This window comes from Piliocolobus tephrosceles, chromosome 10, assembly GCF_002776525.5.
Source record: "Piliocolobus tephrosceles isolate RC106 chromosome 10, ASM277652v3, whole genome shotgun sequence".
In the NCBI taxonomy this organism is placed as follows: domain Eukaryota; kingdom Metazoa; phylum Chordata; class Mammalia; order Primates; family Cercopithecidae; genus Piliocolobus; species Piliocolobus tephrosceles.
The window spans coordinates 93168191-93193927 of record NC_045443.1 but is presented as its reverse complement, the minus strand read 5'-3'; the positions used below and the strand labels follow the sequence as shown (position 1 = coordinate 93193927).

The window sequence follows — 25737 nt, the reverse complement described above, 5'->3', positions numbered from 1 at the left end:
TTTATGAGCGGGTTTCCTCTAGTGTTCAAGTATAGACCAGAGAATAAGCAGTAAAGCTTTTCATTTCTGCTTGCATTTTTATGATTTATATTATTGGGCAAGGGTTTGAAACACTCAGCCTTCAACCTATTTTGCCCCATTCTGACAGTAGGTTTCAGGCCTCCTTTTCACCAAACTCAATTATTATGCTTGATATTCACCATAGAACTTCTACTTCTTCTGTTAAATTAAAACATGCAAACCTTTAATGGGAAAGGGCATATTTTATTCGTTAATGAAAAAACATGTTTTTATCACAATGCTTTCTATTCAAAGGTTGTGTTGTAGCATTTGTTGTGCATGTTTTTGTCCTGAATCAGAGCAGCAGGTTCTAACAGGCTAGCCCATTATTAGAATGTATTTCTTCTCATGAATAACAAGTACATTATTTTAGAAGTTTAATCCTTTTCTCTAAAAGGGGCATACTATCTCTTTAGAAATTAATCAGTTTTTGCCTTCACATTTGGTCTTCAATTGCTGTATAGCATTGTTTCACTTTCTAAATTATGTGTCATAGCTATAGAGGTCCATGAATTGCTGCAGCTGCCATTAAGGAGGCATTTTTCTCTGGTCCATAGAATAAGCACTGTTTGTATCCTCTTTTCACAAACATTTTTTAAAGTTCCCATGATGGTCTAAGAGAATATTCATTTTCAATTGGAATTAAAAGTTGCATGGTAATGAATTGAAATAAAATCATGTATATAAATAATAATGGCACAGTATCACAAGGAAATTACTCAACTGATGAAATTCAAAGATTTCTGTGTACTTCGCTATAAAACAAATCTTTTTTTCATTAACTTTCATTATATTTTTAGTAGGACATGATCAACAAGAGACTCAAACAATAGTTGTTACTCTCTTTCTTGGAAAGCAACTGGGAAGCAAATTTTATCAGACATTCCTAGAATAATTTAGTTAATGTAAGTCCTTCAAAGCATTAGCCAGGTGGATTTTCTGCTTTTGTAATTCCATTACGGTCAGTGTCTGTGGTAAACATCACTGGATGATAAAGTACATCTTTATTTGAGAGGAGGAACTAGAATAACATTTCGTCCAAGAGTACTGTAGTTACAAGCAATAGGAAACATGCAGTAGAGAGAGAAGAAAGCTGAATGAGAGAAATAAAAAAGGATCATATTTATTTTCATTTAAGTATAGTCAATATAGATGAATGAAAGTCTGTCTTCAGAGACTATTAATGTTTATTTACTTTTCCATTTGTGTCACATTGGGTAGTTCCTGCAGGAAAAAGGAAATACTCTCCTAGCTCATCCTCGTTTGATTTTCAGATGATTCCAGGAATGTTCTGCATTGGTGAAGTGGCAACAGGACCCAGCTATATGTCATTTAAGTCTAATCTGGGGGCTCAAAAAGGATTTTGGGTAGTTTCTGCCACCAAATAGTGTTTACAATACAGAGAAACAGGCCTTGAAATCATAGAACCTTAAGACTAGAAGCAACCTAAAAGTTGTTTAAGCCAATCTTCCATTCAGTGTTTAAATATTCTACAACAATCTTGGCAAGCATCCATCCCATATGCTTGATGCTGTCAATGACCAGCTTCCTACAACCTCCTGGCTGGTCAGTTTCAAACTCAACCACATGATTGCTGACTACTGAAAGCCTTCTGCTGCAAAAGGAAGCTCAAGGAAAAAGCAGCTTTTCTAGGCAAGTCCCGTGTATCTTCCAGTTATGGATCTAAAAGATAAAATTTCCCAATTTCCCCCCCCCCCCCCCCCACCTAAATTCTTATGTCTCTTGCCTCAAATATGAGGAAATAATATTTTCTCTTCCATGCCTATTTGGCTTTAATATATGATATTATCACCAAAGTGAATAGCTCCTAATGAGCATGCTGTTCCAGTAATTCCTTGACTTACTGGTTCAATGTGTGTATGAGTCCCTTCCTGTAAGATCAATGTGCTAAAAATGACTGGCAAGTGTATCAATATTAGTAGCAAATAAACTTAATTAAATATGAGTGTGAAAACTTTTGACATTGGCAGAGAAGCGTATTCTTAGCATAACAGGGAAGTTTATGGAAATCATAGAATATCCAAAATTCTATTCACCTCCTGGGTCATTAGGAGTTGTAGCTTTGCTGTTAAGGTAAATTACTCATTTTTTAATTAGATAACTAGATACCGCTTTTCTTCAACTAAACCTTAAACATCCTGCTCCTTATCTGGTTCATGTTTGTATACCACACAAGAACTATGTTTAACCTATTACTAAAGTTTCCTTTTTCTGGGGTTTTTTTTGTTTGTTTGTTTTTTAATGAAGACCTAGTTTTACTTGCACATTTTTCACGAGCATCAAATAGTGGATGATCTTTCAAGCTTGAACAGCAACAGTTGTATCGCTGAGGAAGGATTTCTTGTTTCAAATTGTCTAGGTAATGATTTACAGCTATTTTTGGTAATTCTCAAAATGACAGCTCCTTGAATTTTTCTGCATGCAGAAAAATTTGCTGGCTAGCATCTTTCAGACCCTGGGAGGTTCATCCCAATCCTTGGCATGTGGGATCAAGGTAACGCTCTGAAATCCTCACTGCAGAGGGAATTGACCTGTCCAACATTATCTTGTGATACATGTGAATGTTTGATGGGGTAACTCTAAATGTCTGCGGACTCCTGAGGCCTGGGATTTGTGGCAGGATGAACCCATGTGTTGGGTGATATTACGTATAAACCTTCGGCCTTCCGAGACCAAACCTGACAAATTGAACCTATGACGGTGGTTGAGCTCCTTTGAAGAGGACTCACAGTACGTTGCAGCATCTATCTTCATACAGTATTCAATCAACGGTTGCTAAAAAATGGAAAAGAGAGCCAGGCATAGGGGCTCATGCCTGTAATCCCAACCCTTTAGGAGGCTGAGGTGGGAGGATCACTTGAGCCCAGGAGTTGGAGACCTGCCTGGGCAATGTAGTGAAACCTCATCTTTACAAAAAATACAAAAATTAGTCGGGCATGGTGACATATGCCTGTTGTCCAAGCTATTCAGGAGACTCAGATGGGAGGATCACTTCAGCCAAGGAATTCAAGGTGACAGTGACCTATGATCACACTATTACACTTCAACCTGGGCAACAAAGCAAGACCCTGTCTCTAAAAATAATTAAAGATAAATAAGTAAAATTAAAAAATGGAGAGGATGCAAAAAAACAGTACATAAGATTAACATGCTGATATAACTGGAAAATCAGGAAAAAGAAATTAACAACCTTTTCAACTTCTGAATATTTTCAGAAAATACATGTGGGTACCACTGGTTATTTTAAGGCATGAGCTGGGGGTAAAGCTGGAGAAGAAACCTTAAAAGGAGAAAGGGAAGAAAGAACATAACAGGCAAGATAGGAGAGAGGTAGAAAGAATTTTTTTTTAAAAGAGAAGAAAAGAAAGTGTATTTAATATACCTTTCACATCATTTCCTTACTCAAAAATCTTCAATGGATCTGCATTGCTTACGGGATAAATTTCAGTCTCTTTAAGCTAATGTTTAGTGTGTTCTGTGATCTGGATTGAACCTACCTCTTGAACACATACCTCTGGTTTATTTATTGACTGTCCCTGACTATTCCTTTAGGGTTTTTATATTCTTGCCTTTGTTCCCTAAGGAAAATCTCATGTACATGTCAGGACACAGACTCAGGGACTACACTTAGAAGTTTTATATAGACAGCACTAATTGACCTTGTTTTCTATCATATTTACTTTACACCCCTTAACATTTTCCCTAATGCCCCTCAGATAGAACTCCCTTAACAGCAGAAACTCTGACTCTAATTCTATCAGATTATTTATGTGGTATTTATGTATGTTTTGCTTTTGTGTGTGGGTTTTTTTTTTTTTTTTTTTGATGTGTAGGATTTAGACAATTACAAAACTGTTTTTCCTACTAGTCTCCATTGTGCTACTTCTGCCTGCTACATAAGGATGCCTTCATCTTACTAAGTTCTTCAGCCTTGGAAGATTTTTCCAACACAGTCATTTTTTTCAAAGACTCCCTTTTCTTTGAACCCAGCATTTAGTACTACAAGTAAAACAAAGAATCATCAACTTTTCCTGAGAGTCTCTACAGAAATTTGCCACAGAGAAGTTATTTGATTGGCAAGAGTTTATATTTTTTTCATGATGAGACAGAACACTGATTTTAAAAAGGTTCAATAAAAGTAATATGACTGAGGCACCTCTACTTCATATACTTTATTATAAAAAATGGATAGGAAAAAATTAGATACCCAGGAGCTAGGATGAAAGAAAATCTCACTTTTTTAGAGCAGCAGAAGTTGAATTCCTGCAGCTCTCAAAATTTAAGTGCAGATTTGTCTTTAGAGCTTGCCTGGATGGGTGAATGGAGATTTGTAGTGAACCCTTATAACTCCATGGAATTTCAATATATAAACATTTCATATCACAGCCATGAAGAGAAGCCCAAGAAGGTAGACTATTATAACTCAATTTATACTTGGGCATTCCAAGACCAAAACCAGTGAATGAATCTATAGTATTAGTTGCATTTCTATAAAGAAAATTAACAAAAATTTTTGCAACATCATCTTTTTTCAAAGAGCCAATTTACCCTTTTAAAAAAATCTATATACTCACTAAGCCCTGTGAATTAAAAGAAATTTTATAATTTTCATGAAGCATGAGAACCTTACATGACAATACACTGAAATGAAATTTAGCAAGATGGCCGCCAACACATTGCTTATGAAATTTTCCAGCTAATTCTTAGGCGTCATGTTCACTCACACGCAGCCTTCAGTCCAATAAGCCCTGTGTATAATTCCTGAACTTGGACATTATGTGAGCATAAGGCCCATAGCAGTCATATAGCACACTTGGATAATTGTACAGGCCATTTGCAGACTGCCTCCACCAGTGGTAGGGAAGTATTAAAAGAAAGAAGGGCCTGGATGAGATGACACAAGTTACTTGAGTGTTATCTTAGGTCAAGCAGTAGTACATCAGTGTATTGGTGTGGCTGTTTTCAGGTTTGTTGAACTTTACCTTGGGGACTCATATTCGTTTGACCATGCTGAGTACATGTAATTTTTAGTAATTCATTTTTTGTCACAATTGAAATATTTTAGATGCATTGAAATAAACTTTGCTAACAGATTCTCCTTATACCTTGGTTCATTTTGTTTCCTTTTCCTGAAAAGTTTCTTCCCTTCTGTCTGTTAAAAATGCCACCTATGTGCCAAGGGCCAGCTCCAATCTCCACCTTTCTCTTATGCCCTCCACAGCTGTCAACCTATGGTGATTTCTGCATCTTTTGAATGCCAGCATTATTTTGCTGCTTAAGTATTTATTGTCTTGTTTATGTGTTATTTTTTTCTATATGTAACTCTTTTTTATCCAGATATTATACATTTCATCTTTCTTAAAGACAGAAGAGTTTTCTAATGCTTTGTGTACCAAACATGGCCTAGCATAGTGACTCTCCCTTGTAGTTACCCATTAAATATCTGTTGACTAGTTGACATAATTTGTTACCTTTATGTTACCTTTAACACATTTCTCAAGGAAAAAATATAAAACCTCACAGATCCACACTTATGGACTCCGTTCTGAGCTACTTTGCAAACCTTTCCTTTGTATAGTCATGACATCATGTAAATAAATAATCTTGGTACTGGAATGCATCTTGGTATTGAAATTCATTGCAAGTCTTAGTTATTAGGAGATCGTTCAGATGATTCCAAATATTAATTTTTAGAAGTTATCGGTGAAATAACACACAAAAATATTAAAATTCCCATGTTTCTAAGAATTCCACTGAAGTATTTCTCTCTGGGAGAAATACTATTTTAATAAACCCTATACTACTGTGAACTATGGGGAAGAAAAATGCCCAGTATATTAGGACAAAATGTATTCAAAGCCCTAACAAAATGTATTCAAAGCCCTAACAATATACATATTTTGACCTTTCAATATTACTTCTAGAAAATACATTCAAAGAAAATAATTAAAGATGCACACAAATACTTAGCTACAATGATGTTCATTATAGCATTGAATATAATATATATGTATGTTTAAAAACCTAAATTACAATAAAATAGATGGTCAGATAAATTAGTTATACATCATACAGGGGCAGCAGTAGAGTGTGTATTCTATGAGAATATTTAACAAAATGAAAAGATATTCACAATATATTATGTGAAAAATGTTATAAATATAATTTTTTTTGAGTACTGGAAATATATGCTCCAAATGTGAATATTAATGTCATTTTTGCAATGAGATTATGGATTTCTAAACTTTCTAAAATGAAGGTATGTTACTTTTGCATAAAGAATTTTTTAAAAGTAAAGATATTAAAAACTTAGACGGTACTTTAGAATTCAAGTGCTTGCTCAGCCAGTAAGTACATTAGAATTGCTCTCTAGGGTCATATACCCTTCGGCCAAGAAACTATATTACTTAATCTTTTGAATTTTTCAAAAGATTATAAGACAAACTAAAGAAAGCATCTCTCCTCTTGATTGTTAACTTCTTCAGAAAAGTGAATGAACATCTTATGACTAAAGCCATTCCATGACATGTGATTGTGGGAACATGTTCTTCTTTGGTGACATTTGTGCTCATAGCTCTCACTTGATGCTGCTTTTAGGTCCATGGGAAGTGTATGTGTAAGCACAACACAGCAGGCAGCCACTGCCAGCACTGTGCTCCGTTATACAACGACCGGCCATGGGAGGCAGCTGATGGCAAAACGGGGGCTCCCAATGAGTGCAGAAGTAAGTAACAAGCCCACGATATTCAAAAGCTTTCTTTGTAAAGTCAGTTTATCTGTGGAGTCCTTGTTGTCTCTAGAAACACAACACAAAGTGGTGGGTGACAAACACTAGACCCTACACAAACATAGCCATATCACTGTCCACTGAGGCTTCAGCCACTGAAAACAGTTGCTGTTTGTTACTTTGCTAATGTGACTGTTTCGCCAAGAATATGTTCCCTATTTTCTTGGATACTTTGTGGGAGCTAAGAACCCTTTAATAATTTGACATAATAAAAATAGGAGGATGGCTCACACCTGTAATTTCAGCACTTTGGGAGGCCGAGGCGGGTGGATCACTTGATCAGGAGTTCAAGACCAGTCTGGCCAACATGGTGAAAGCCTGTCTCTACTAAAAATAGAAAAAAAAAAAAAAAAAAAAGAAAGAAAAAGAAAAAATTAGCCAGGCATGGTGGCATGCACCTGTAATCCCAGCTACGTGGGAGGCTGAGGCACAAGAATCACTTGAAACCGGGAGGTGGAGGTTGCAGTGAGCCGAGATCACACCACTGAACTCCAGCCTGGGTGACAGAGGGAGACTCTGTCTCTAAATAAATAAATACATGAGTAGACACAAGAACATCTGATTATATTGTACTGTCATTGCTGAGATGGTGAATTATAAACATGAAAATAGCTATTTTGAATTCAGTTCTCAAAACTACCCAGTAAAGCAGGTGGTGTTAATCCCATTATAGAGATCAGCTAACTGAGGCTCCGTAAGATTAAGTGATTTGCCAAAGTTAGTAAATGATAGTGGGCACTTGATCCCAAGTCTCAAGACTCCAAATTAGGTACTTTTTCACATAATACCACATTGCCTTTTTTTTCACTTTATGATGCTTGAAATGAAAGATTAGATTTGAAAATAAGCCAGTAAGTTAAGAATGAGATTTCCCTACAAAGACTAACTAGCTTGAGGTTTGAGGCTGGAGATTAAATAGGAAGGTAAAAATATGGGAACATAAGCCATTTTTTCTTTGCAATTTAAAATGTTCAGAGAAATGTGCATGCCCATCACAATGTTAACACTCACAAACCTCTCTTTTACAAGGATTTAAAAGCAGGTTCCGTGGGTAACATTGTGAGAAGTCTCTTCCCATACATAATTCGGAGTCATAACTGATTTGTTTTTGTTTCTAGGAAATGTAAAGGATTTCCTGTAAGAATAAATCTTAAATTATCTTGTAATATACTTGAAAAAGATATGAATCTGGTCAGAATTTCATAACACATCAAGGAAACAATGAAAAACAATAGCACAAACATTTTCAAATACATTTGACCTCCAAAAATCGGGATTCTTATTCTAAATCACCAATGAAGAGAATCTAAAGAATTTATCCTGAATTCCTAGAGTGCCTTTCTGACTCTTTCCACATAAATCAGCTGCCTATCTAAATACATATAGAACACAGAGACATGTCACTTGATGCTATTGACTTTAATCTTAGAAATGCCTTTGAGGAATTGGTATATAATAAATACTGCAGGCCTCTTCTGTAAGAAAATTGAGGCTTCAATAGGAGTCCACCTTCTACTCACCAGCTCAACAGCTGAATAGTACTTCATGAAATCAAACTACTTGCCAAGTTCCTAAGCTCTGTCCACCAGAAGCTCATGACTAATGACCCTTCCAGGCTCATTAGTAAGCATGAATTCATGCCTGCATCTGCAATATGAATGCTCATTTCCACTTAAAGCCTGACAATCTCAGCTTTTCTCAGCAAGGACAGGAGACCCACAGGATGACCCTTGAGAAGTAATAGGAATGGGAATCATGAAGTGTTACCAAAAGAGAGGGTAAAAACTGATGGTCACTCCTGTAATCTTTCCACAATGAATGTCAACCCCCGTTGGTAAGTTCATCATCATATCTCTGCCCAACTAGACAAATCTACACTTTGTTGATTTTCATGCATCTCCTGAAACTTTTTTTTTTAGTTAACAGCCTATAATGAAAAACTGGAAGGCTACACAAGAAACTCTTTAAAAAAAAGTAGTAACCTATTGAAGTCAGGGAAAACAGAGTAAATGGGGATGCAGAGGCTAGATTTCTCAATGGATACCTTTCTATATTCCTTTGATTTTTATATTGTTAACTACTCAAAAACTAAAACTAAACATTAACAATCAGTTTATCCTATTTTTATTTATTTATTTTGAGACAGAGTCTCCCTCTCTCACCCAGGCTGGAATATAATGGCGTGATCTCGGCTCACTGCAACCTCCACCTCTCAGGTTCAAGCAATTCTCCTGCCTCAGCCTCCCAAGTAGCTGGGACTACAGGCGTGTGCCACCACACCTGGATAATTTTTTTGTATTTAGTAGAGATGGAGTTTCACCATGTTAGCCAGGCTGGTCTCAAACTCCTGGCCTCAGGTGATCCACCCGCCTTGGCCTCCCACAAGTGCTGGGATTACAGGCGTGAGCCACCACGCCTGGCCAACTCATCCTATTTTTAACTACCTGAATATGAGATAAGCCATCACTTTATTTTTACTTATTAGTGTTTTCCTCCACGCTTCTTATTTCCAGCCTGCAAGTGTAATGGGCATGCCGATACCTGTCACTTTGACGTTAATGTGTGGGAGGCATCAGGGAATCGTAGCGGTGGCGTCTGTAATGACTGTCAGCACAACACAGAAGGACAGCATTGCCAGAGGTGCAAGCCAGGCTTCTATCGTGACCTGCGGAGACCCTTCTCAGCTCCAGATGCTTGCAAACGTAAGTAACCTGTGATTTCCAGAAAATAGGCTGATGAATCTCTTTATCCTTCATTCTGCTAACCCAAGAGAAGGAGGTCATTGAAGTTCTCAGATAATAGACTCACAGATATCAGTTAATTTCTTCATTAATAAGAGGCAAGAATTTTCAACCTGTTGGGTGAAAACAGTACAATATTCATAAAAATAATTTCCTTTCTCACTCTCCATAAAGTAAAATTATTTCCTGTAGTACCACATTTTGGAAAACAAGATGAGTAATAAAAGAGAAAAAAGAGTGATGAAGAGGGAGAGCTATTTAAGATCTTAAGACTTTACTTGTGAGGAGAAGGTAGACAATAAATAGACTCAAGCTGATGAAATAAAGGGTGGTTACTGCACTTGGGTTATTATTTTACCTTAACAGTGAACTTAAACATAAAAAAAGACTAGTTTTGGTTTCCTTATAAATCCATTTTGATTGACACTGCTCTAATGTATCCTCTGTATCATAACTAATTTAGGAAATCATAATAATTTTATGCTCTCCCCAAAATACTAAACTCTTATAGCATGGGTTCTGCTTTTTTGTTGACATAACTCTGAGAGGAGGTTTATCTGGAGGCCAGGCACGGTGCCTTATGCCTGTAATCCCAGCACTTTTGGAGGCCAAGGCAGGCGGATCGCTTGAGCTTATAAGTTCGAGACCAGCCTGGGCAACATGGTGAAACCCCATCCCAGAAAAACTACAAAAATTAGCCAGGCATGGTGCTGTGCGCCTGTAGTTTCAGCTATTTGGGAGGCTGCGGTGGGAGGATGACTTGAATACAGGAGGCGGAGGTTGCAGTGAGGTGAGATGGTGCCACTGCACTCCAGCCTGAGCAATAGAGCCAAACCTTTCTAAAAAATTAAAAATTAAAAAAACAAAAACAGAGAAAGAGAGAAAAGGAAAGGAAAGGAAAGGAAAAGAGGTTTATTTGGAGAAAGAATAGAATTTGAAAAGATCTACCCAATTCATAGGACACTATCTGAAATATGTGAATATAAAGGGTGAATGCAGGGCTTATGTAAATGTCAAATGTGGATGAATAGCTCATCTAACCACATCAGTATTTACCCTCTATCAGCTCAGAAATCATCAGATAACAGAAGCCACTCAAGGCTATTAATGGAGATTGATGATCATGCCCTTCCTTTCCCTAGCAAGGACTCCATGTTCTAGCTCAAAAACAGTGACAGGAAGAAAGCACTACAATGGGAAATAAGCATTTAAAACCTTGGGGTTATTTGTGAGTTTTTTAAAGGAAAAACTACATTGCTCTTTAAAAATATGTTTTAACATCAGGGAGAAGATATCAACATGCAATTTGAATGGGCTTGCTTATTAAAAGTTTTTTCTCTTAAATAGTGGCAGATAAAATATAGTACTGCTCACTTTCCACACCAAGCACCAAATGTGGATTTGTGACATAATATTTCTTCCAGCATCCTGTTTTACTCCTGCTCCTTGTTTGTACTCAGACTTTGTAATATTTAATAGGTTTCAAACAGATGTAGATTCAATGCCTTCACTGCCAATTGCCAGCTGTGTGACTTTATGCCAGCTGTTGAAACTCTTTGGACTTCAGTTTCTTCATATGTAAAATTCCTGCCTGTAGTGTAACAAGAACTATATAAGACGAAGTGTTTATATAAGATAAAAGGGTTAGCACATTGCCTGTCATAGAGTAAGCCCTCAAGAAATGAAAACTAGGCCAGGTGGGGTGGCTCACATCTGTAATCCCAGCACTCTGGGAGGCTGAGGTGGGAGGATCACTTGAGCCGAGGAGTTTGAGACCAGCCTGGGCAACAGAAGAAGATCCTGTCTCTATTTTTAATATTATATTTTAAAATAACAATAAAGAGGCTGGACGCAGTGGCTTACACCTGTAATCCTAGCACTTTGGGAGGCCAAGACGGGCACATCACGAGGTCAGGATATCGAGACCACCCTGGCTAACATGGTGAAACCCCATCTCTACTAAAAGTACAAAAAATTAGCCAGGCGTCGTGGCAGGCGCCTTCTAGTAGTCCCAGCTACTCGGGAGGCTAAGTCAGGAGAATGGCATGAACCTGGGAGGTGGAGCTTGCAGTGAGCTGAGATTGCACCACTGCTCTCCAGCCTGGGTGACAGAGTGAGACTCCATCTCAACAACAAAAAATAAATAAATAAAATAGCAATAAATAAATAAAAATGAAAAGTAGTATTATAATAACTGTCATGTCCTATAAGCCAGAAGGTGGAAAATAATACTATAGAGTGTCTACTCTTTATTGATCAAAAATACCTTCTGTTAAAGATAATTACCTCCTTAAAATCTGCAGCTCCTTGGGGCCTAAAATATAGGATCCTAATCTCCATGTGCTAACAGAATGGTCTGCTTATAATATTGCTTCAACCTAGAACATATTTAGTCCTGACACCATTTTGTACAGAATATGTTTAAATGAATAGATATATGTGTGTATCCCATAGCCTCAGACCACTAGTAGAAATGTCTAAAAATGAGAATGTATGAACTACTAAGCAGATTATCGGGGGAACCCCACCTCTGATATTCACGTGGGTTCTTTTCTATTTCCCTAAGCATCTCAGCTGGTCTGAGAAATAAAGGGAAAGAGTACGAGAGAGAGAAATTTTAAAGCTTGGTGTCTGGGGGAGACATCACATGTCGGCAGGTTCCGTGATGCTCCCTGGGCCATAAAACCAGTAGGTTTTTATTAGTGATTTTCAAAAGGGGAGGGACTGCACGAATACGGTGTGGGTCACAGAGATCACATACTTCACAAAGTAATAAAATATCACAAAGCAAATGGAGGCAGGGCGAGATCACAGGACCATAGGATGGGACAAAATTAAAATTGTTAATGAAGTTTCGGGCACACATTGTCATTGATAACATCTTATCAGGAGACAGGGTTTGAGAGCAGACAACCTGTCTGACCAAAATTTATTAGGCGGGAATTTCCTCATCCTAATAAGCCTGGGAGCACTACAGGAGACCGGGGCTTATTTCATCCCTTCGGCTTCGACTGTAAAAGACGCCCGCCCCCAGGGGGCTGTTTATAGACCTACCCTCGGCGCATTCTCTTTCTCAGGGTTGTTCCTTGCTGAGAAAAAGAATTCAGCGATATTTCTCCTATTTGCCTTTGAAATAAGAGAAATATGGCTCTGTTCATCCGGCTCACCAGCAGTCAGAGTCCAAAGTCTTATCTCCCTTGTTCCCTGAAGATTGCTGTTATCCTGTTCTTTTTTCAAGGTGCCCAGATTTCACATTGTTCAAACACACATGCTCTACAACAATTTGTGCAGTTAACACAATCATCACAGGGTCCTGAGGCAACATACATCCTCCTCAGCTTACGAAGATGACAGGATTAAGAGATTAAAGACAGGCATAGGAAATCACAAGGGTATTGATTGGGGAAGTGACAAGTGTCCATGAAATCTTCACAATTTATGCTCAGAGATTTCAGTAAAGACTGGCGTAAGAAATTATAAAAGTATTAATTTGGGGAACTAATAAATGTCCATGAAATCTTCACAATTTATGTTCTTCTGCCGTGGCTTCAGCTGGTCCCTCCGTTCAGGATCCCTGACTTCCTGCAACACAGATAAAAGAGGAAAGAAAAATAATTTGTCATTAACTTGGATAAGTTAACTGTCTTGTAGGGCAACAGGTAACAGTTTCAAAAAGATACTGTTATATAGCATTTCCTTGAAACAGTACACTGTATAGTATACCTAATGTGTTCATGTATTCATTCATCCAGTTACTGTTTATTGAGCACCTACTATGTGCCAGGTGCTTAAGATGCATCAGAGAACAAGACAAAGATCCCTGCCCTCAAGGAGCTTATATTCTGATAGAGGAGACAGACAAGAAATATAATAAGTGAAATATACAGTATGTGAGAAGTTCATAAGGGCTACTGTCATCAAAGAAGAAAAAAATAAAACAAGAGAGAAGGGATCCAGGGAGCCAAGGGCTTGGGGTGGGAAGAGGAGTGGCAGACTACAGTACGGGACAGGATGATGAGGGTAGGCCCCAGCACTGGGAAGGTGAGATTTCAGCAAAGATTTGAAGACAGTGAAGAAGTTTGCCAAAGAGTTAACTGGGGAAAGAACATTCTAAGGAAAGGGAATACCTAAAGTGAACATCTTAAGGCAGGAAGGTGCCTGATGTGACAAAGGAAATAACATAGCAGTGTGGCTGCAAATAAAGGTCAGTGTGGCTGCATCAGAATGAGAGTTGGGGGGTGTCAGGAGATGAGACTAGAGAGTAATATGTACAATGGGCCACTGTAAGCCACCAGTGCAAGGGTTTTCAGCAGACAAGTGGCATGATCTGACTTAGTTTTCAAAAGATCGCTCTTGTGTTACACAAAGGCAGCTCAATTCATATTGAACTTGCACTTTCGGCACTCAGCTTTAGTTGAAGTGAGCGAGCAAACTAGTGATTCTCAAAGTGTGGTTCTTCAACCGGCACCATCAGTATCACCTGGGAAATGTGTTAGACTTGCAAATTCTCGGGCCCTGAGACAGATCAACTGAATCAGAAATTCTGCAGATGGAACCCAGCAATCCAAGTTTTCACAAGTCCTCCAGGTGATTCTGATGCACAGTGAAGTTTGAGAAACACTAATCTAAATAAAGCATACCCCCCACCCCTGCCAAATTTTACATTGCTTAACAAAGCCAGTTTCTAACATTTTGCTAACATTTGAGCCTCTTCTATGTGCTGGTGTAGCAAACAGCTAGTCACTTCCATTAGAATAAAGAGTAGAATACCAGGGGGAATAGTGCAAGAAAATGTTGAAGGTTTGATTGGGGCTAGATTTTAGAGGGCCTTAACTGCCAATCTAAAAATGTTGGTATTTATTTTCTAGGGTACTGGGAGCCATCACGATAATTCCATTGTTATACTGTGATATATTTGCAATGTATTTTAATGATGTATAGCTCAGATTAATTTCAAAGCATTGCATATTATTCATTGCATTTTACTTTACTGATTTTTAAATTGTTTGGCTTTGTAAAGTCATAAGATATGTAAATGTACAAAGAATTAAAACAGATAAAGCCCTCTCATAATGCCTAAGTCTGACCAATTAAAAAGAGAAAAAAGAAAAGGTTTACTGGCAAAGTTGGAGCCAAAATAAATACCTTTTTGTTTATTTTTAGTTTTGTTTTTTGTTACTGTTCTATGTTCAAACTATGGCTCATATTCTTACTAAATGTAAAAAGGTCACCATCCCTAGCTTTTGAAATCCTAGAACATTCATAGCTTCAGAGTTTTATAAAAAGAGCATGAAAGAAGAGTTAGGAAAAAAGTGACCTCTTATTAGTAGTGACTATTACTTATACAGCTCATCTAGAGACTTGCACAAAACAAGTTTTATAGGTGTTGGTTCCCAAACTACCCGGTCTGTGAAAAACATAAGCAAATTGTGAGAATGCTGCTAAAATTAACAACACACATAACTTTTTATTATTGTTTCAATCCACAAAAATGTCTGAGCATTCATCAATGGACTTGATCAGTTAGAATGTTTTTTAAAGCTTATTCTTTCACACGATACATTCTTATTCAGTGCTACTATGTGCTAGGTGTGCTAGTTCCTGGGAATTATAACTATAAGCAAAAGAGACACAGTCTTTTGACACAGTTAACAAAGTCTAGTGAGTTATCTATAATATATATATACACATATGTGTATATAGGCAACTAGCGGTATACACACACACGCTCATACACAGACGTATGATAAGTATTGTGTTACAGAGTGTGGAGGGGAGCACATCAGTTGCAGTTAGCAAGAGTGGTGTGTTCTGAGTTTTGAGAACCTGAGACCTGAAGTTTGATGGAAATTAACAAAGCATGAGTAGAGATATTCCCAGCAGAGAGAAAAATCAACAGGATTTGCCAAAAAGGAACAGAAGGGAGAAAGAATAGAGCATATTCTGACGACTGAAAAAAGGTCAGAATGTTTCTGTGGTACAGCATTTTCCAGGAAAGAGCGAGGAGGTGGCTAAAGCAGTGTGAGGATGAGGGAAGTAGAGCAGGTAAGTGGCTGGCTGAAAGTGCCTGCATCTTAGACATCTCAGTCAGGGAGCAAGAGTAATTCTTGAGTTGAACTAATCAGTCCATGTGCGTCATCTACTATAATTGCCTGGTTGATATTTATAGATATAGCCAAGTATATTTATAGATAATATCCAAGTACCAGAAGACCAAAGACTCCAAAGTCATTTCAAGGAAAACTCCATCAAGACCACATTAAGATACTCTTAAAAAAAAAAAAAAAAAAAAAGCCCTGAAACATAATAAGGTAATTGTAACATATTTGTCTGTAATTCTAACATAATTGTAACAAGTTTCTGATCCCCTTATGTTGTTATGGATTCACCTACATCTGTCTACTGAAAAACTTGAAGCTAAAAACTACAACTAAGTCATATTAGTAATCATTCCTAGTTAACAAATACTTGGATGGTACTTAATGCACCAAGTAGGAAAATTATGAAAATAACCAATACCGGCCGGGCGCAGTGGCTCATGCCTGTAATCCCAGCACTTTGGGAGGCCAAGGCGGTCAGATAATGAGGTCGGGAGATCAAGACCATCCTGGCTAACACGGTGAAACCCTGTCTCTACTAAAAATACAAAAAAGTAGCCGGGCGAGGTGGCGGACGCCTATAGTCCCAGCTACTCGGGAGGCTGAGGCAGGACAATGGCGTGAACCTGGGAGGCGAAGCTTGCAGTGAGCCGAGATCGCGCCACTGCACTCCAGCCTGGGCGACAGAGAGAGACTCTGTCTCAAATAAATAAATAAATAAATAATAATTAAAAAAGCAAATAACCAATACCAATTTAGTTCTTTTAGTATAATGTATAGGAGGTTGATGGGTTCTTAGGGAAGATCTTCTTTCTTTCTTTCCCTCCCTCTCCAGACAGCTGCCTGATCCCTGGGTAGGCCTCCCTAGGAAAGCCTATCTCCACTCACTTTATGACTATTCCAGGATACATTTGAGGCAGAGATGCCTGTGTCTGCTTCCCTAGTTTAGGTTTCCTTACTGGCACCTGCTTCCAGAATATTACTCTGGTTCTTCTCTTCTCTGTTTCTGAGCCTGCAGTAGATCCCAACATTTATTAGCACATTGACTTCTCTCTACCTACATACTCTCCGTAATTTGTTGTTTGATTGGCAACATGTTTGAGAGCATTTTCATTACTCTTTAGTAATATTTTCATATAATTAATTCCCTCCTTAGTAGATGTATCCCTATGTCACCTCTTTGTCACTGCTTCAGTTATCACTGATAATAAAGCTTATGACAAATAAGTTAACATACTTAACATTTATGAAGTGCCTATAATTACCAGATTTCATGTGAGGTCTGATAGCGATATTCTTATAGCTAGATGTTTTCCTCCCATTATTTCCCACTTTACTTTTATGAGGAAGGTAGTATCAAGAAACCAAGGTGACATTTTAAAAATTTAAACTATTTCAGTATGTGGTGCCATCAACAACATGTACAATGTTATTCAAAATAACAATTGTATTATATTGATTTTACTGTGCTTACCAAGGCAGAAAAGCAACCTGCTACTCAGTGTGTGGTCTGCAGACCAGCTGCATTGGCATCATCTGGTTGCTGATTAGCAATGCAGAACCTCTGATCCCACCTCAGAGCTTGGAATCGTATTAAAGGTTCAGAGTAGCCAGGCACGATGACGCACAGCTGACATCCCAGCTACTCAGGAGACTGAGGAGGGAGAATCGCTTGAGCCTCAAAAATTCGAGGCTGCAGTGAGTTAGGATCACACCACTGCACTCCAGCCGGGGCAGCAGAGAAATTTCCCATCTCTTAAAAAAAAATTTTTGTTTTGAGGTTGAGAGTGCTATTGAACACTTTTCAACAAAGGTTCTATGCACTTAATCTACAGTTAAACTTTTCAGAATTAGCCAGAACAGCCTAGTTAACCAAACATCCAAATTAATGAAGGTTTACATCTCTATTTGTGTGCATATAGACTTAGAATATTTTAGAATAAATTATATAGAGGTTTACTGAGAAAAAATAGAAATCTGAATAAATATGTTTCTGTGGTACAGCATTTTCCAGAGTTTGATCTGCAGAGCTCTAATTCCATGAAACATTAATAGAAATTATGTGAGGGGAAATTTTGCTATGGCCCTCAAATTTAGGAAATAAATTAAGCAAAAGTTTCTTCACTGCAGGATGTCTCAGAGCCTAATATGCTAATGTTTATTATAAACCTGTTTTGGAGTTTTGAGTTCTCTTCAATTTAACCAGAGAATGCTTTTCTTTCAAAGCATCTTTTGGACCCGTGTTCTGCACACACTGGAAAGTGTTGTTATTTTATACCGACCATATCTGTATGAAGACTTTACTTGGGAAGACACATGCTAGAAGATTTTTTTTTTATATATTTGTTCCCTATTTCCAAGTGTTAGAGGCTACAAATGCATATCAAGGAAATAATGAACCTTACATTTCTATCAGTGAAATAATCATAAACATAGTGTTAACTAGGCTTGGGCAATCTAGTCTATTGGACTGCCAGCAATGAACATAAGACAGCCCTTTTCTCCTTCTCTCTCTTCTTTCCTAGTTTTCATCTTCTTAAAATTAGAACTGGGTCAGGTGTGGTGGCTCACACCTGTAATCCCAGCACTTTGGGAGGCCAAAGCAGGTGGATCACCTGAGGTCAGGAGTTCGAGACCAGCCTGGCCAACATGGTGAAACCCTGTGTCTACTAAAAATACAAAATTAGCCAGGCATGGTGGCAGGCACCTGTAATTCCAGCTGCTCGGGAGACTGAGACAGGAGAATCGCTTGAACCTGGAAGGCGGAGGTTGCAGTGAGCCGAGACTGCGCCATTGCACTCCAGCCCGGGAGCCTCCAGAGCAAGACTTTCTCAAAAAAAAAAAAAAAGAAAGAAAGAAAAAACAAAAAACAAAACAAAACAAAAAAAAAAAAAACAAAAGAACCATTGAAAACCTGAAGCAACAGCTGAGATAAATTTACTAGAAGCACATAAGTTGTAGCTCAGTTTAGTTCAGAAAACATTTATTGAGTGCTTCCCCTGTGCCAAGCACTGTGGTAAACACTGAGTCTGTGAAAATGAAAAGATCTTCCCTAGGAGATGTTACATTCTAGATGGAGAGAAATGTATAACAACAATCATTTCAGTACTCGGTGGTGATGATGACAATATCATAGTAATAGCTGATGTATATTGAGTGCATACTATTTTCTGGTCACTATTCGAAGGGCTGTGTATGTCTTCACTTTTTTTTTTTGAGACGGAGTCTTGCTCTGTAGCCCGGGCTGGAGCGCAGTGGCGGGATCTCAGCTCACTGCAAGCTCCGCCTCCCGGGTTTACGCCATTCTCCTGCCTCAGCCTCCCGAGTAGCTGGGACTACAGGCGCCCGCCACCTCGCCCGGCTAGTTTTTTTTGTATTTTTAGTAGAGACGGGGTTTCACCGGGTTAACCAGGATGGTCTCGATCTTCTGACCTCGTGATCCGCCCGTCTCGGCCTCCCAAAGTGCTGGGATTACAGGCTTGAGCCACCGCGCCTGGCCTGTCTTCACTTTTTTAACTTTCACAAAATCACTTCGATGTAGGTAACATTATTACCATCCATTTTACAAGAGGAAAGTACAATGAAAAAGATACAGCAAGTGCCTTAGGGAGAGTGTGCGGGTGAGTGAGGACAATTTAGGGAAGACTTCCTTGAAAAGATCCCTCCCTACTTCTTAGATGGCTATTTCTGTTTTTTCCTGCAAAATTGCTGAAACACAGTTTGTCCTGCTTTCTTTTTTTTTTTTTTCTTTTGAGACAGAGTCTCTCCCTGTCACCCAGGCTGGAGTACAATGGCGCAATCTCAGCTCACTACAACCTCCGCCTCCCAGGTTCAAATGATTCTCCTGCCTCCATCTCATGAGTAACTGGGATTACAGGCACTCATCACCATGCCCAGCTAATTTTTGTATTTAGAGACGGGGTTTTCCTATGTTGGCCAGGCTGGTCTTGAACTCCTGACCTCAAGTGATCCACCCGCCTCGGCCTCCCAAAGTGCTGGGATTTCATGCGTGAGCCACCGTGGCCAGCCAGTTTTCCAGCTTTCTAATATCAGTCATTTTTAATGAGTTGATCTAGAAAATGAAACAAATTGATGATGTTTTTCCTCACAGCATCTACCTTACATGTAATAAAATACTTAGCGTGTTGATTCATTGAACAAATATTGATAGCATTAATCTTGGGGTTTTGTTTGCAGTTAGGTAGCTAGCTTCCTGCCAGGTAAGCCAGGGACTTACTGGTTCCATGAATGTTCTAGGAGACTTTTTCCTCCCACTCTCCTGAGAAGCACCATGCTAGATGCTATGGTTCTTAAGTGCACATTTTTACTTAATGGTTATAAATTCATCAAGCCTGAAGAAACAAGGCCCTGAACCAAATCTTCTAGCCAATAGATTTATTTCTTGTGAGCAATTAAATCATCCCTGTTCTCACTTCCTCTTTTTTTCAACCTTAATCAGAGTCTACTGTTGGACCCAGCACAATCAACTACACATTTCCATGCCAAGAAATCACTTCTGAGGATTCCAGGGATGTTGTTTGTTTTTTTAAGACCAGTGGAGATCATTGAAACTGAATTTATTTCTACAGCTTAGGAAAAAAAAATTTTTTAAAGGACAGTGCATTTAAGGTCTGTAAACACAAGGGAAAACATGAATCTCTCCAGCTGAACCTAGGGCTGAGAACAGAAACGGAGCCTCAAACTGACTTGTTGCTGAGGCACAGAAAGAAAAAGGGGAATGTAATTCTCACTGTGTACTGAGGTACTTTGAGGAATCTCATCTCTCTGTTCTAAAAGAGGACAGTCTCTTTTAGAATAACTCACTTGAATCCTCTAAAATCACCTATGTGACTTTGGTAACCTCTAACACAGGTAGACTTTTCTATGGCAGGCATATTTTAAAAATGTGAGAGCAGGCATGATGGCTCACGACTGTAATCCCAGCACCTTGGGAGGCTGAGGTGGGCGGGTCACCTGAGGTCAGGAGTTCAAAACCAGCCTGGCCAACACGATAAAACACCATCTGTACTAAAAACACAAAAATTAGCCGGGCTTGGCGGGGGGTGTCTGTAGTCCCAGCTATTTGGTAGGCTGAGGCAAGAGAATTATTTGAACCTGGGAGGCAGAGGCAGAGGTTGCAGTAAACCAAGATTGCACTGCTGCACTCCAACCTGGGTGAAAGAGAAAGAGACGGAGGGAGGGAGGGAGGGAGGGAGGGAGGGAGGGAGGGAAGGAGGGAAAGAAAACCTTCCTAGACAGTGGTGTATCCTGGCTTTTGCAGCAGGGCTCGTGGTAGGAGGGAACCCTGACCTGATTCACACCATTAGGCAATTTCTGTGGTTGAGACATTCTCACTGTGGCCAGTTTCAAACTCTCAGGTTGTTTTTCATCAGGAAGTCAGACTCAGACTGAGTCAGAAGTAGAATGGTTTGGACAAGGCCTTGCCTCCACTTTCACAGCCCCACTTCTCTCACCTCAAGCTGCTCTCCCTAGTCATTGGTTCCCAAACCTGGCTGTGCGTCACAATCACTAGGGAGCACTTACTGAAAATATGCAATCTTAGAGTCCTGCCCAGAATACACTGAATCAGAATCTCCAACAGGGCATCCGGACAGAAATCTGCATTCCTTTAAAAAGCATCGTTGGTGATTCTGATTCAGCCTTTTGGTCTCCTGGCCAGCATTTGAAACTGCTTATAGCAGTCTTGTCTCTAGCATAAGCTCTCTTTAAAAAAAAATTAATTAGCTGAGCATGATGGTATGCACTTGTAGTCCCAGCAACTCAGGAGGCTGAGGCAAGAGGATCACTTGTGCCCAGGAGTTTGGGGCTGCAGTGAGCCATGATCATGCTGCTGCACTACACAGCCTGGGCAACAGAATGAGACCCTAAGTAAAAAAAAAAAAAAAATTCCTCACTTTAGAAGAACACACTGTTTGAAACAGGTGTTTAAAGAAATGCCTGTAGAACAGAATTATTTTTAGGAAACAAACAGTTAATTCCTTTACAATAAATTTATTGACTTTTATGCCAAGACACATATTTTTAACTATTACATAGTCTTTGTTCATATTAAAAGAAAAATCAGAAAATGGAAAAGAAAGCAGAATTCATTCTCTGTCAAAGTAAACAACCTCTTGAAAGATTGACATGCCCTTCCTTCCTCCCTGATGGGCCAAAATAAATGTAGTCAATTGCCTTTTAGCACAGAATGAATAAAAATAAACTTGGTCTCTCTGCCCTAAAACCCAAACCAAGCATTTACCAAGATAGCATCTGGTTACGTGGCTACCTACCCAAATGAACCAGCTATCTTTGTAAAAAAAAAAAGGGTTATATCATCCAGATCTTTTTTTTTTTTTTTTCCTTCTTTCTAAATTAGGTGAAAACTCCTTAACTGATGGAAATGCAGGTGCTTTGGGTGGGTGACTCTCTTGCCTCAGTTTCTATTGCCATTCTTCACACTCTACTCAAATAGTTCCTTCTCCTGATGCTCTCAGGAAGAGTCTCTGCATTTCTGTTTGCAATGATCTCTGTTGAACAGTTATTTCATTTTACCTCTTGTGTAGTGATGCTTTCATTTCAGTCTATCTTTCAAGTACAATTTTTACAGTAATTAAATCCAGAATACCTTACTACAATTACACATGTAAGACCACATAAGCACCTTTCATTTGTTTATTCTCATGCCTGTAAACCAGTCCATTCCTTCCCAAAGGTCACTGAGATCTCTTCGAATAGTAACTTGTGGGCTTTTTCTTTCAAATTGTAGGTTTGGCAAAGTCCCACGAGTTCATTTTATACCATATAAACAACATAGACATCCTTGTTTTATATTGAAACAACTGTGAATGATTCCAGCATAGAATGAATATGAAGTAACTGTTTGTGGAAACCACACTTTAAATAGAACAGTAACTTGGCAGTAATAGTTGGGAAACTTTAATCTCAGCTCTTTTTTTTTTTTTAAATCCAGGAAGTAAAAGCAGAGGGTTAAGAAGTAAGAGAAATAGAGAAAATAGATATGTCATAACATAATAATCATACTAAGGCAATCCTTTAAAAAGATTAAATAACACATATTAAAATTCACCAAAAAAGGAGAAGCTACGATTTTTTAAAATTTTATTTTTTTTGAGGTAGAGTCTCACTCTATTGCCCAGGCTGGAGTGCAGTGGCATGAACATGGTTCATTGCAGCCTCAAACTCCTGGGTTCAAGCAATTCTCCCGCCTCAGCCTTCTGAGTAGCTGGGACTACAGGCATGTGCCATTATGCCCAGCTCATTTTTTAATTTTTTTTTTTAGTATAGACATGGTCTTACTATGTTGCCCAGGCTGGTCTTGAACTCCTGAGCTCAAGTGATCCTCCCACCTTGGCCTCCTAAAGTGCTGGGATCACAGGCTGGAGCCACTATACCCAGCCAAATCTTTACAAATTTATGAATCATAAAAATCAGTCATGTTTGGGAAGAGAAGTGGACAAGGTCATGAAATTCCCTAAAATGTCTTCCAAGCAGAAAGTGGAATTCAGTAATTCACTGAATAAATAAATAGTATACCATTCTCTTTTGATGAGGATATGTAATAATCAAGCAAACAATTAGAAAATATGTAAATCTTCAGAAAGTCTGGACAAAATTAGAAGGAGCATAAAGAAGAGAAGGAGCATTTGGTGAATGGCTGTCACAGATCAGAGAGCATGCTAGGTAATTTAACAATCTTTATGTGCTAGGTAGCATATTTTCTATTTTACAAATGAAGACACTGAGACTTAAATTGATTACAGTTGTCCCTATTCCTCCACCTGCAGTATCCTCGAGGGATTGGTTCCAGGATCCCCGAGGATACCAAAATTCATGGAGGCTCAAGTCCCTTATACAAAATGGCTTAGTATTTTCATATAACGTATGCACACCCTCCTATATGCTATAAATCATCTCTAGGTTACTTATAATACCCAATACAATGTAAATGCTATGTACATAGTTGTTATACTATAGTGTTTAGTTGTATTGTTGTATTGCTGTTTTTATTGGGTTTCTTCTTAAATATTTTTGATCCACAGTGGGTTGATTCTATGGATGCTGAATCCACAGATGTGGAGGGATGGTTGTACATAATTTGCCCATGTTCACATAGCTGGTCAGTGCCAAGGCTGGGATTTGAACCCAGGCTGGTCTGACTACAAAGATCCAATGACCTACAAAGATCCAAAGAATTCTATTACACACTGTGACCCAGTTAATGAAAATAGAATCAAAACCCAAAGGAAGAAATAATAAGATATGTATTTTAAAGGCAAAAATAATTTTTAAAGAACCTAGTTTTTTTTTTTTTTTTTTTTTTTTAAAGTAAACGTCTTTAGTTTTGTAAGGCTCTGCTTACTGATAAATAGCCGTCTAGCATTTGAATCTAAAGAACTGAATTCATCCTAAAGAATCTTAGCACAGGAAAGATGGAAATGACTGGAGAATATTCCAGATAGGCCAACAAAACCATCAAGAAAAGAGATACTAATGAATAAGTGTGAAAGATGATAAATATTGTCAGATTAACCAGGAAATTTCTCAAGGATAGTACAGCAACTTTCTACAAATACTCAAAAGGTGTAAGGGGGAAGTAGAGGTGCGGCAACAAATAATTTACTTTCCTAGAACAAAGAGTTCCAATTAGATGTAATTGGGTGAAAGGATTTTCATATTGATTCATATGAAAGAAATTTTTGCTGCCAGTGAAAAGTACTTATGGGTGGAGAATGTCCCCTATCAAGTTAGAAGAAATAACTTTTTTTTTTTTTTTTTGGAGACAGGGTTTTTGCTCTGTCGCCCAGGCTGAATGGAGTGCAATGGCATGATCACAGCTCACTGCAGCCTTGACCTCTCGGGTTTAAATAATCCTCCCATCTCAGCCTCTCGAGTAGTTGGGACTACACGCCCATGCCACCACACTCAGCTAATTTTATTTTTTAATTTTTTGTAGAGACGGGCTCTTGCTGTGTTGCCCAGGGTGGTCTTGAACTCCTGGGCTCAAGTGATCCTCTGGCCTCAACCTCCCAAAGTACTGAGATTACAGGTGTGAGCCACCGTGCCTGGAAAGAACTTTTCTTACAAAACATAAATAATAAAGCTGGACGGACTGAAGCATTAAATATAGGATATAGTCTTGCTCTGGGAAGGTGCAGAATGATCTGCTTTGTTTTGACCAGTTGAGTTTACCATAAATTTGTAGGGGTGGTTTTCTGTTTCTAGTATTCAGTATCCAGTATTGCAATCCTGTGGTGTTAAGATACTATTAATAGAAACCTATAAAAAGTAGTATGGACCTTCTAGGAGGTTCAGCAAAACATAAAATCATTTCATGGTTGTTGCTTATTAAGAGGCACATTCATTTATTGATGCAACAAAGATGAGTGAGTTGCTAAAATGGGTCAGGCATTATCCTAGGTTTGCGGGATGCAGCAATAAAAAGATGTGGTTCCCATCCTCTGGCCCTTCACAATGTGCTATAGTGACAGCAATGAAGTGAGAAATCAGAACAAGATTATTGGAGGCCAAAAGATCATCAATTATTAAGAAAGATTTTTTAAATGACACAAATCATTCAATTTAAAAAACTCAACCTAGATTTATTCAGTGCCTCTCATGTGGCAGGCCTATTCTAGTCACTGTCTATGCAACAAAATAGTCTCTCTCCCCGTTGAAATAGACTCTAAATAAATTTCCCCTAGTAAATATGTAATTAAAAGCTATAATAAGTATTATGAAGCAAAAGGAGAGCATGACAGATTATGGCAGGATGAATCGCATCAGTTCAAAGGTGAGATCAAAGATAGACACAGCCAATAGGGTTTGTTTCTCCAAAGGAAAAAGGAGCTAGGGATAACTCCAGTTCCTGGCTAGGTGGCTGAATAGACTGGAAATACAGGAGGCTGAACAGGTGGAAAAATAAGAAAGGAAAGAAGGAAGGAAGGAAGGAAGGAAGGAAGGAAGGAAGGAAGGAAGGAAGGAAGGAAGGAAGGAAGGAAAGGAGGGA

General features: G+C 38.6%; 1 protein-coding gene across 2 annotated transcripts in view; it reads left to right on the top strand.

Moving 5' to 3' along the window:
• The window catches only part of NTN4 (netrin 4), a 123651-nt gene that overhangs the window by 58516 nt on the left and 39398 nt on the right, over nucleotides 1-25737 (top strand). For both annotated transcript variants that reach the window (XM_023230363.2, XM_023230290.2), the window contains exons 4-5: nucleotides 6679-6805; nucleotides 9382-9570. In XM_023230363.2, the coding sequence (XP_023086131.2) occupies nucleotides 6679-6805; nucleotides 9382-9570 (316 nt within the window). The remainder of the gene's footprint in view (nucleotides 1-6678; nucleotides 6806-9381; nucleotides 9571-25737) is intronic.